Raw genomic sequence first — 12,461 nt, forward strand, 5'->3', positions numbered from 1 at the left:
TATATATATATATATATATAGTATATGCAAAGACGGGGTAGCAATACTCACCAGGGGTCATCATCCTAGCTACAATTCTAGGCCTGACACAGTCAAACGAGAAGTAGCACGCTGTTGTGGCAGTTGGCCTGGTGATTGGGGGAATCGCAACAAGGCGCCACTTAGGCCAAGACGCGAACGAACACACATTCTCTCTCTCTCTCCCCCCCCCCTTATGCCTCGCTACACCACTTCAAATGATAACCCTGCCCTTCACCAACCCCTCTCAAACACCCCTCTTGCTCAATACCCCCTCTTCCAAGACCACTAATCTAGCTATGCCCCGGTTAGTTAGACCCTACATATGAATGGTAGACCCCGCACATAAAAGCTTTTATCTACAGAACAGTGAATTTTATGTCGCGCTCGGAAGAAAAATAAGCTAGAGCATGTTCGCTTTATTCAGATTGGGTACGCTTGCGTCAGCGATGAAATATACTTCACCTACATGCACACGATAAAAAAAAAAAGAATAATATGAATAAAGAGGAAGACTGCCACGCACAAACAAATGCCTTTTCTACTTCTGCCCTGCACATCATGCTTCTGCAAGAAAAAGAGCTGCTAGTGCGTGTGGTAACTGCATTCAACTCTGATAGAAAAACAAACAATGTGGGAAGCTTTCGAGAAGTTGACGTGTTTCGAGGCGAGAGAGTAAACTGATATTCCCACTTTCGAAGCAAATGCACTACACGTTACGCACTGTGACGTCCACTAACGTGACACACGATGGGAGTGTCAGCTATCTGGATGGCACAGAGATGAGGATTAAAGAGAGATCACAGGCTTCTGATGTAAGTTCGTAAAGGGCACATATCCAAGTTAGAGACCAGGAGATGATTTCAGTGAGATAAGTGTGAAAGTAGAAAAACACACGGTGGAGGGGAAAAAAAGGTATGAGGGAGGCCTGATGTACACGAGGTTATACATAAGGAAGGAGGATGACTACATCATGAGACTGAAGGTACACAGAGTAAAGGAGATGCGCATATTGTCCCTTACCTTATACGTGTCCCGGAATTTGTCGATTTCCCTCGTGATTAAGTTCCGCTTGTCTTCCTCAATGTCCATCTCATCCAGTTCTTGCATCAGACGGTGCTGAAGAAGCAAACAAAGTGGAGAACTTGAGCGGCGGGCACACAACATTTTTGCTGCCACCAAATGTGCCACGATTTGCATCAATGCAGAAAAGTTACATTACAATAAGCTTTGCTGGTTGAAATGGTACTGCATCTTGGGTAGGAGGAAGCATTTAGGAGCAGCAACACTAAAGCCATCATCGTCATCACCATAAGCCTACTTACACTGCAGAATGAAGCCTACACAGTGCAGTCCACTTACAACGTTATCAAGAACGAAAAATCCGATCATTGTAACTGATCATCGCTATATCTGGACTGCCGAAAAAAAAAAGAAAGAAAAAAAAAAGAGAAAGGAAAAGACTGCCAAACATACTTTCGTAGCTCCGAAACCGAATGTGCCACCTACGATAAAAAATTGACACTGTAGAAAGAAGGTAGCGAAAAATGAAATGTTTATTTATACCTCTAAACAGTATGTCAAGCATTAGGCGTGCTGAAATAGTCAAAAATCTGCACTTGCTTTCGCAAAAGTTTCAGGTTCACAACCACGTTGTGCATCGCGAAGAGCGGCTGCATGAACGCTGGCGGCTATAATTTAGCGTACATGAAACCAATGAGAGACTCTATTGACGACAGTACACTTTGCACGTACATTGGGGCCAGCGTCAAAGATGGGCCACTGTCAATCTCGTCGCCTCCATCGCACAACGCCACTGTCTGTCATGACGACGATTGCCCCATCAGATATCTCTTCTCAGAACAAGGCACCGCTATCTGCACTCAAGAACTCCTGCACTCAGGAACTCCTCCATCGAAGTACCACCCATTTCATTGCCAGTAGTGACATGTGCCCATAGTTCGGTAACGTCGGTGGCTGCCACCGCGTTGGTTTCACATATGGAGGTTTCGGCAGGGCGCACAAATCCCGCCGTCTCCATTCATCGGCGCGGTCACGGGCTCTAGCGTGCATGAACGCAGCGCTCACGGTTTTCAGAATTCGATATCATCGACTGCGCGAGCTGGTACTTTGAGCCTTTCAAAATTTGCAGCTTCATCTTACGCGACACAGCTTTGCTCTTTGTTGGAGCACCTTTTGCTGCTTCTGCGGCGGATTTTCACACTCGCCGAGGGAGAGAGAAAGATTGTAGAGAGGGAGGGCAGGCACGATTCGCTTCTCTTTTTTTTCTTCTTTCTTTCTTTCTATGGACGCTCGCCAGCAATGCGGACGCGAAGCAGCTAGTGCCATCTTGCGGCACGCCGCGCCAAGTTGCCCTGCTCTTCATGGCTTTCGCAATCGGCACGTTGGCGGGACGCGCTGCGCGGTAATGGCAGCAAATACGAACTCGCATAGACAAACTTTTTGCCCCGTCTTGGTTAAGGGGAACTTAGCAAAGCAAATTTCTCTATTATTCTGCATGGAAAATGCCGCCCAAAAGGCAGAATTTCGATCGTTATGCCCTATGCGCGATGAATAACACATCGTTATGTTTTTTTCTCATGGCCCTAACGCATAAGTTGATACTCTGAAGTCAGCTCATCGTTAAAACTGATATATCATTGCAAGTGAGCTGCACTGCAGCAGTGGTCTTTATACAGTCGACTCCCGATAATTCGAAGCCGCTTAATTGGAATTTTCGGTTAATTAGAAGTGAAGTGCTGGTCCCGTTAGTTTTGCATGTAATCCTATAGAAGAAATCGCTCGATAATTCGAAGTCCTCATCCAGTAATATTGTTTAATTGGAAGTTAATTTTCAGCCAAGATCCTCGAGGTGACCGTCATTCTTGTGCAATTTTTCAAGTGTTGCAACAGTTCCGTGCTCCGTGTTGGTGTCATCGCCACCGCAGCCGCCCGCAACGCCATCCTTCTTGGAGCCGCGCGATTATTCATTGCTACGGCTGCCGTGGCCTCTGCGATCAACTCCGGCGGGAGGCAAAGCGGCTCCCGCCGCAGGCCACGCGCGGCTGCCGCGCGTGGCCGGAGCTGATTGCGGAGGCCACAGGTGCACGCAGCGCTGCATACTGGCAGTGGCGAGATTGTGCGAGATTAGTCTTGCAGCGTGCGCAGCGTATGCTTGTGATCGGGAAAGCCGCGAAGCCGAGATGTTTTAAAGGCGTGAAGACGCTGCCTGTGGACTATGAGGCGAACAAAAAAGCGTGGATGACGGCCGAAATCTTCAAGAGCTGGATAAGCAAATTGGACCGCAAGTTTGCTGCTTCGAACCGCAAGGTGTTGTTCCTTGTCAATCACTGCAGTGCTCACGTGAATGTGCCAGCCTTGAGTGCAATACGCCTCGCATTTTTGCCTGCAAACACAACGGTTGTTTTGCAGCCAATGGACCAAGGCATCATCAAGAATGTTAAAGTCCTGTACAGGCGGCACCTCCTCGAGCGCATGATTTTGTGTATGGATAGCTCCACAAAGTATGAGGTGAGCCTGCTTAGTGCCATCCACATGTTGGCGCGAGCATGGGATCGTGTGAAGTAAGGAACAATCGCAAACTGCTTCAGGGCTTGTGGTTTTGTGGCAGCTTCTTCGGAGGATGCCTCTGAAATTTCAGCGGAAGCGTCAACAAGCGAGCTTGACGGCACTGATTTTGGTGATGCTCTCGGGGACGTCAATTTTGAAGATTACGTCGCCGTAGACAAGGCGGTCGAAACGTGCGGTGCGCTGACGGATAGCGAAATTGTAGAGATTATTCGGCCCCAGGAAGCGACCCAGGAAAGCGACGATGACGTTGAAGGCGAGCCGCAACCTAAGGCTGCCGATGTAGCTGCGGGCCTTGCTCTTGCGGAGCGCTTCTTTGCCGCTGAAGGTAAAGCGGAAGAAGCGTTTCGCCACATCTACAGCCTGCAGAACTTGCTTTCAGCAGCGCGATTCGGCAAGAAGAAGCAAAGCAAGATGACCGACTATTTTTCTTAGAGAAAATACTCGATTTCGCCACAAATAAAGTGCTGTTTTTTGTTTTGTGCTTAATTGGAAGTTCGTTTAATTCGAAGTTTTTTGCGGTCCCTGTGAACTTCGTATTAACGGGAGTCGACTGTAACTATGTTTCATACATCGCATGCAAGTTCTCTTGGCAACGGCACATTAGATTCATTGCAAAGGCGGCCGATTTCGCTCTGAACTGCATTGCGGAGTTTTTCATTAAAATTTTATCTATCGAAAATAAAGGGGCCAACCTATGTTCCAATTCATGCGGCATTTCTTGCTCCCCTGATACCAAAACAACAGAGAAGGCAAAAGACACTCACGTTTTTGCTGGACCTGTACTCCCTCTCGGGCTCGGGGCTGGTTCGTCGAGTGTTACGTGGAGATCTTGTGGCTGCTGGAAGAAACATCGTCAAAGAATAAACAACTGCTCCTGTGACTAAACAATTAGGCTCATAACTTTGTTCTCGTGCTGAATCTACAGTCGAACCCGGCTATAACGAACTCGCAAGAAAAGACTCCTATCAATTCGATATAGAGCATAATTCGATATAAGCCTGCTAAATAATTGGATGTCATAAAAGCGCATATCATTTATAAAATCACTTTATTGATGGAACTAGCTTAGTTTCGCATGAAATAGTCCTGCACTTACTTCTCTTGAGCAATTTCGCTGACTGTGACGTACGCACTTCTCCACATTGTCCAAGGAGTAGGAGCGGCTGAGGCAGCAACCATCCGCATTCGCGCAGAAAAACCGGACTAGTACGAGCGCACCAATCACCCGGAGGATGTGGGCAAAGGACCGTCGTAGCTTTCCTCACTGTGCCCACTTTCGCTAGTGCTCTGTACGATGTCGGCAATGCAGTCTTCGTTTTCGGGCTGTCCAATGGTCGCGACACCATCATTTGTGCTCACAAACTCGCCTACCGTTGATTCGTCAACATCTTCCGGAAATTCCAACAGCTCGATCCAAACTTCGGCAGCACTGGCAACGGCTTCGTCGCATTCATCAGAATTTATGGTCATCATCGAGCATGTGGAAGCCGGCACAGCTGTGGCAATTTCGTATGGACCACTCGTACACGGCCGTGCGTACGCGTCGGGCGCCACGGGCACCGGGTTGCAAGTTTGGCCGCTTTAGCCCTAATCTCCCCTTATTCTTCAAGATTGTGTTGAGAGTGCTCCTCAAAATTGTGTACGCTGCGGGGACATCCGACGTCTCACCACGTTCGACCCAATTTATGATTTCGAGCTTCCCAATGCAAGGCGAATTCTGCCGCTCCATCACGGCAGCACTGCGGGAGAAGGCCCACAAGGCACACACGCAATGAACCAGAAAAGCAGCGAGACAATTCGCACTTTCGCCGTCTTGCACAACGAGGGCACAAGAGCCTCTGATTGGCTGTCTGAACAAGCGCTGTGGGTGGGCCAGGATCATTTTTTGCAGGGGGGTGTCGACGGCTCGCTCAACGCAACGCAGTCACGGTAGGGCGAGCGGTTGGATGGAGCCGCGCCTCCGGGCTACCCTGCCACCGCGAGGAAAAGCCAACTTCTGGGGGCACTTTTCCGCCGCTTGACGTTTGATATATCGGGAGTCGCTATCTGTGTTCGATGTAAGCGGATATAAGCGTAATTTTTGCTATATATACTCATTGCAACTATACCGTGTCCAGAAATATATACTCATTGTAACTATACCGTGTCCAGAAATTGTTTGATATATAGATTAATTTGGTGTAAACGGGTTCGAAATAGTCGTGTTCGACTGTACAGACTTGTTGCTGGCACAAGTGACAAAAAAGTAAGAATGGCGGAATACAAATCCGGTATTCACTTTTATATCAGTGCAGCTCGTGTGCAGCCTTTGTTGAAAGAATACAGGCCACTCTACACATTCAAAGCTGTTCAACTTTGTGTTGTGGTTACCATGGCCCTAAAAGGAGAGTACTTTTCACTACTCAGGGCATTGGAACTCGTGGCACAACAAAGGAAGAAGAACGACTTTATTGGAAGGTCCGGCGAGTTACTTCAGGGATCGGGTGAATATCCCCGCCTAGGCGTCGGCCACGATCCCTTGGGCTCCGTTAAAATTGCCTGTAGTCAACCTAGCATTTGCAGGCAATATGGCCCGTATACCTTTGACAAAGACTGCACATCAGCTTTGATAAATAAGCATGACCAAAGCTACTACAGTGGAGCCACGCAGCCGCTGTTGGCACGTTCGCATGCAGTTTTAACATCGAACAGTAATGGTGCTTTCCGCTGGTTGACCTGGAATGGCTACCGAAATCCTGGAGCAAGCATTGCAAGTTAATCCATCTGAATCTGCCAGCACAGGGCTAAAAATGCTCCATGAGAGATAATACAAGTTGATGAGCACACGTCACACATGCTGGTTCCGAAAACTATGCTGGGCTTCCGTTCCGCTCTGTACGCTTTTCATGACGGCCAGTCGCTGACCTACAGCAGGCGCAATGTTGGGTACTGTTTTACATGAAGATGGAAGTGAAGCACGCTTCTCGGTCTGCTTCCGCTCGAATCTGCGCTTCGGCGGCGGAGCAAGCAAGAACCACTCGGCCCAGAATGAGTTGATCCGAAACGACCAGTGGGAAGTGGTAACCCGCTCCAGATCGACCAGTAGAAAACAGATTCGTCACCGCAGAGCAAAAAAACCCTGCTACAGATCATCCAGTGGAAAACACAAGTGTCCAGGAGCTACAGCTAACGCAGAGACAGTGCACAAAACTCTCCCTGCACTACTGAAACAAAAGAATGCAACTCACCGTTGTTGCCGCCACCACCCCTGTCGCCGTCTCTTTCTCTCTCTCGTTCTCGCTCGCGATCGGTGCCCCGTGTGAGCTCGCTGGCGTGCGAGCGCAGCAGATGCAAGATGGACTCCCGCGTGTCCCTGTCCTGGCGCCAGGTGGCCTCGTCTATATCATCCGTCGGCTGCGGCTTGGCTTCGGAATTGGCGCCGTCTGCAGCTGGAGTGCCCTCTGTTGTGCTGCCGGGCTGCTGTTGCTGCTGAGACTGTTGTTGCTGCCCAGTGGTGGTCCGCTTGCTTGCCTTGTACTCATCTAGCTTCTCCTTGGTCTTGGCGTCCACTTTCACCTGGCAGAAGAAGCGAGAACAATGAGGTGCTCAGCATTAAGAAGCACACACATGGTGTGGCCTTTTACGGCACAATACCCGCACATGCGTGTGGCCTTTTACGGCACAAAACCCCACATGCGTGTGGCCTTTTACGGCACAACACTCGCACATGCGTGTGGCCTTTTACGGCCCAACACTCGCACATGCGTGTGGCCTTTTACGGCCCAACACTCGCACATGCGTGTGGCCTTTTACGGCCCAACACTCGCACATGCGTGTGGCCTTTTACGGCCCAACACTCGCACATGCGTGTGGCCTTTTACGGCCCAACACTCGCACATGCGTGTGGCCTTTTACGGCCCAACACTCGCACATGCGTGTGGCCTTTTACGGCACAACACTCGCACATGCGTGTGGCCTTTTACGGCCCAACACTCGCACATGCGTGTGGCCTTTTACGGCCCAACACTCGCACATGCGTGTGGCCTTTTACGGCCCAACACTCGCACATGCGTGTGGCCTTTTACGACACAACAGCCGCACATGCAAAAATAAGCAACGAAGAAAAACGCACAGGATCCCGAGGCTTACCACAAGCTTTTTGTCTCCAATCTCCCAGTCGTGCAGGATGCGTATGGCCCTCATGGCAGACTCTGGATCTCCGTACTCGCAGAAGCCGAAGCCTGTGAGAGTCCAACACGGAGAGTCAAGCCACACAACACAGTCTTGCACGCTGCCCAATTGCCAGTGGGCGGACTAGTGTCGCCAGTCCTGTACGTACCTTGGAGCCAGCCATTGGCGCCTTGGACTCTCTTCCAGCTGACCACGGTGCCACACCGCTGTGCAAATGCGAGACCACAAAGAAGTTGCGACAAAAATTCAGAAAGTGCCCACGACGGGAAAAGAAATTCGCAAAGCTTAAGTGGACCAAGTCCACCAACCTGAAGAATGAGCCTGATGAGGTTGTCAGACGCTCTTTCCGTGATGTTGCCCACAAAGACTGTGACAGGGGGCCCCTTGGATGCGTTTTCGTGCTGTATAGGAACACGTGAGATAAGAGAAGGTGCTTTTCCACATGTTTGCTCACAAAACAAGAACCAACGACGACAGACCAATTGAATGACTGGCTTTTTAACACTTACTGCAACAATATTTTGGACTGTGCAAGAAGGCCTAGTTTCAAGATTGTGCACACATATAGCACCTTCGTGCGAAATTTTGCAATTTAAGTACGAGTGCACGCATCTCCAAAAGCTATGAAAAATGGGCATTTTTCATAGAAAAACCAAAGAAAAAAAAACTACAGTACATAAAACTATATTGCACAATTTGCATTTCTACTGTGAATGCGCTGTTCTCACTAATGGTGAAATCAGGCGCTCCTAGTCTCGGAACAGAGCTGAGGCTACACGAACTTGCAGCTGTGTGGAGATGTGGAAACGAACACTAGCGCATAGTCTATGGTCTCCGGAGTAAAATGACACCCACGCGATGTCAGAATCTAGTAGGTCAGTCGATGGTGCAACGACACAAAGAAATGCTTTGCTTCGCTGTTGCTTTTACAGTCGAGCCCACTCATAACAATATTCGAGTGCCACGAAAATTCCATTGTTATAGCCGACAATTGTTATAATCGGGTTGCATGAAAAATCAAAATAGGGGGATGACAGAGCTGATGTGAGAAAACTATAATGGCAGGGAAGCCAGTGCCTTTCCCCATCACTTTCCTCCATCCAGCTGCTGATGTTTTTACTCCTTTAACTGCTTCCTGGGCTCATGTGTAACAAGCCGTGGCTGTCTGAATTACAAGAATGCCACTGCTATAACAACTGCAAAGAGGGGTCACGGGTGACAAGCGAGCACCGCCGAGGCATTGCTTTGCTGGCCCAAAAGGGGCCTTTTGAAGGTGCAGGAAGGCTGCCACAGCAGCCTGTCAGCTTGAGAAATCTAGAAGAAACGCTGAAGCGCGATCACCGCAAGCACCTCGCCACATACTTCTCACTGGCTTCCACGAGAAAACCCCATGTCCGTCAGCCTTGCATGCTCTGCGCAAAGATTGCCGACATCCTTCTCCGAGGCATCCAGGTGCTCCATGTAGTGCAGCGGAAGATTCCTCGCGAAAATAATGCCCTAGAGGGACAATCATCTGCCAGGCCTCCTGTGAAGACAATGTTGAGGCAGCCTGCCCTACCGCGTCATCGCTGCTGTCGTCGCCATCGCTATCCTATGCAAGCACGTTCGCCGCGACAATCGCCACATCGGTTAGAAGCACTTGGCTTCTAAATCTATAGCCGTGCACTTTCTTTTCACTAGGAACATCGTGCATTGCCAATGATCAGTGGGTGGATCAGTCATCTTGTTTTGGCGAAGAGTCCAACGAGGCTGAGAAACCACATGGCCAGGAACGATTTCGACACAACCAACAAAGACGACCGCGAGCGAATAAGCTATTTGCAGAACTGCGCTGAATGAGGAGCCAGTGAGCAACATGCAAGCAGTCTGGGAACAGAGCAGATGGTGCGGTCCATTCGTGTTTCGGAGGGTGGCGCGGCGTAGAGCTATGGGCGCAGCCCATTTGTGTTCGGAGGGGTGGAAAGGCGACAGGAGAGGCATGGGGAGAATGCTGGAAAAGGAGTGCACAACAGCTGTTGCAGCAGCGGGCCATCGTACAGCAGCTTGATTTCTTGTTTTCTTTTTTTCTTTTCAAGGACTTCGCATTTTACTGCCATTTGGCTTGGACACCCAGCAGCCAGACTTCGTTATAACTGATAATGCAGCATCGGAGCATTGTAGTAAGCGGGTTATCTCGCCATGGAAAACATACAAAAGTTAATGGTGCAGCCGCTTCTCATTGTTACAACTGATATATTGTTAAAACTGGTAGCCTTACAAGTGGGTTTCACTGTATTGGCGATGCGGTACGGGACTGCACGACACGACACGACTTGTCAATGTCTCACTGTAATGCCCTCGCCAACAGTTGCGTGTCATCGTCAACAGTCCCATTACAATTTGTAACTGCAGCGTTTAGTATAACACAAAGCCGGACAATGGGTACGCACCGACTGTTGGTTCCGGCGCACGAGCGGCTTCTTCTCGATAACTGCCGAGCCAGAGCCTGAACCGTGGCCACGCTTGCCTTGCGAGCGCGGTTGCGGCGAAGGCTGCTGCGGCGGCTGCGCCAGGATTGGAATCGACGGAGGCACTGTCACGGCCACGTGAGCCATCATCTGAAAAATGACGCCCAACACAACATCGGTGAGTCCACTGCCTGCATTGAATGCATCTGCAGGTGGTCATCCAACATCTGTATAAGAACTTGCCAAGCGTTAGGGAAATGGGTGAGGCGGATCAAGAGAATCGAGGGGGCTCGATTCTTAGTACAGTCAAATACAGTTATAGAAAACTGGTTTATGGGCTAAAAAATAGTTCAGTACACATACAGTGAAATCTCGTTAAACCATACCCACCTAAGCCGTAGTTTCGTATGACACGTAGTTGACAAAAATTCTCGACTCAACTGCCCTTTAATGCATTTATTACCCACTTAAGCCATAACGGTACATTGTTTACCTGTCAGCTGATACGCACTATTCACTTCTTGTCGCATGCTGACCATACTCCTAAGTCATGTCTCGCGCTCCTGCAGCCAAGAGGATTCTGCACACAGTGTGCCAAGTACAAGCTACGCGTAGCATGTGTCTCGGAAAAGTAATTTTGGACGCTTGTTGCCGATGAGATTGCTCTCATGAGATCCTGCATGATGCCGTTGCTGGCGAGAGCGTCGATGAGGGACACGGAAGTGCGCGCATGTGCGAGGTTGTTTTGTTCGCCGGCCGCATTGCTGGCATGATGTTCGCAACAGCCATCTGCAGACGCAGCGTGATCGTGACAGAACCGCACAATGTCGAGCAGGCAAGTAAAGCATCACATGTTGAGCGTACAAAAAACAACAAGAGATTACCAATGTCATCCAATGTGGATAAAAGAAAGTTGGTGCGGCAGAAAGACCTGCCACTTCCTACTGTTTGCACAATTTGTACACACAGAACAGGTGTTGAATGGTGTACCGTCCAACCTCAAGCGTTGTCGCCTAAGGCGTTCAATTTACCCAGCAATGGGTTCAAGTTAACTGCAAAGAACTGTTTCGTGCACGCACAGTATATTGTATCCACCCAGGAAATCAACCTAAACAAAGTCGATGCGGGCGAAGAGTGAAAAATCCGAGATTCAAAAAGTGGTTAACCTTACAAAACGCACTACTATACTAGTCGATCTATGAAAAGAAATCTGTCCAAAGTGCTAATAACGTGCCACAAATTTTTTTTTCTGCAGAAATAAAAATTTTAAAAACGTTGTGAGGAAGATGCAAGCACTCACTGGTGGCATCATGGCCATTGGTATCATGCCTCCTGGGACTGGAAGAAAAAAGAAAAGAAAATTGTAATTAAAAGAGCAACGAACAGTGAGAAAGCTGCACAAAGAGACTGCAGCTACAAGAGCCAAAGCAGAGGGCATGCAGAACAAGTTTGTGGCAAACTGTTTTACAGATGAGGGTGATCATAAAAAAAAAAGCATGCTTGAAAAGGGTAGTTATACTTAACACTTTAAACCATTAAGTTACAAAAACCTTCTGCTAAGCAGAGACTTGCCATGGCCAAAGTGCATGCCATCTATCATGCTCGTCTCCTTTAGTTTCACTAGCTTAGGCAGTTGTTTCCAGTCACTTATGCTGTACTTCTGCTACAAGAGTTACTTCTGGTACATGGCTTACTTCTGCTACATGGCTTACTTTGGCTACATGGCTTACTTCTGCTACAAGAAACAAACTTATCCGAAGCTACACCACAAGTACATTCCACAACAAATGGCAAAGCTCAACGTTATTGCAAACACAACTGATGCTCAATGTGCCACTTAGTACGAAAATAAAAAAAACGTGAAGCTTCGCAAGCAAGGCGTCATCGAGCTTTATGGGGACAGGGTAACCATGTAAGGCAAACAGACGTAACAAAACGGACTGCTTTCCACTTACGTCTCCCCATCACATCGAAAGAGACTCAGATTCCTTTATCTAGAAATGGCAAGTGCATGACTTAAGCACTGTTCACACCAGCCTGGAGAGTCAAAGTATGTTGGAAGCGTGGAGCAAATCTACACAGTTCAAAAAGAAATTGCATGCAATAATGGGCAGCAATGTTTCACTAACTAAATTTTTATAACTAAGAGCCATGCCTTAAACAGAACAAAACATGCATAGAAAACTAAGAGCCGCAATGCAGGCAGTCAAGAGCAGAGTAACCTCATGGGCTCGG

The 12,461-nt window shown here is 48.6% G+C and overlaps 1 protein-coding gene across 5 annotated transcripts in view; it reads right to left on the minus strand.

Moving 5' to 3' along the window:
- LOC142587977 (RNA-binding protein 25-like) overlaps positions 1-12,461 on the minus strand; it is a 51,446-nt gene that overhangs the window by 32,217 nt on the left and 6,768 nt on the right. For 3 of the 5 annotated variants that reach the window (XM_075699386.1, XM_075699385.1, XM_075699382.1), the window contains exons 3-10: positions 11,527-11,564; positions 10,209-10,376; positions 8,088-8,180; positions 7,928-7,985; positions 7,738-7,829; positions 6,837-7,164; positions 4,374-4,447; positions 1,042-1,137 (exon numbers count right to left, since the gene is read on the minus strand). In XM_075699386.1, coding sequence (XP_075555501.1) covers positions 1,042-1,137; positions 4,374-4,447; positions 6,837-7,164; positions 7,738-7,829; positions 7,928-7,985; positions 8,088-8,180; positions 10,209-10,376; positions 11,527-11,564 — 947 coding nt within the window. Of the gene's footprint in view, positions 1-1,041; positions 1,138-4,373; positions 4,448-6,836; positions 7,165-7,737; positions 7,830-7,927; positions 7,986-8,087; positions 8,181-10,208; positions 10,377-11,526; positions 11,565-12,181; positions 12,207-12,461 lie in introns of those variants that run through there. The other 2 variants (XM_075699384.1, XM_075699383.1) reach the window with 2 other exon arrangements.

Source organism: Dermacentor variabilis, chromosome 7 (assembly GCF_050947875.1).
Source record: "Dermacentor variabilis isolate Ectoservices chromosome 7, ASM5094787v1, whole genome shotgun sequence".
In the NCBI taxonomy this organism is placed as follows: domain Eukaryota; kingdom Metazoa; phylum Arthropoda; class Arachnida; order Ixodida; family Ixodidae; genus Dermacentor; species Dermacentor variabilis.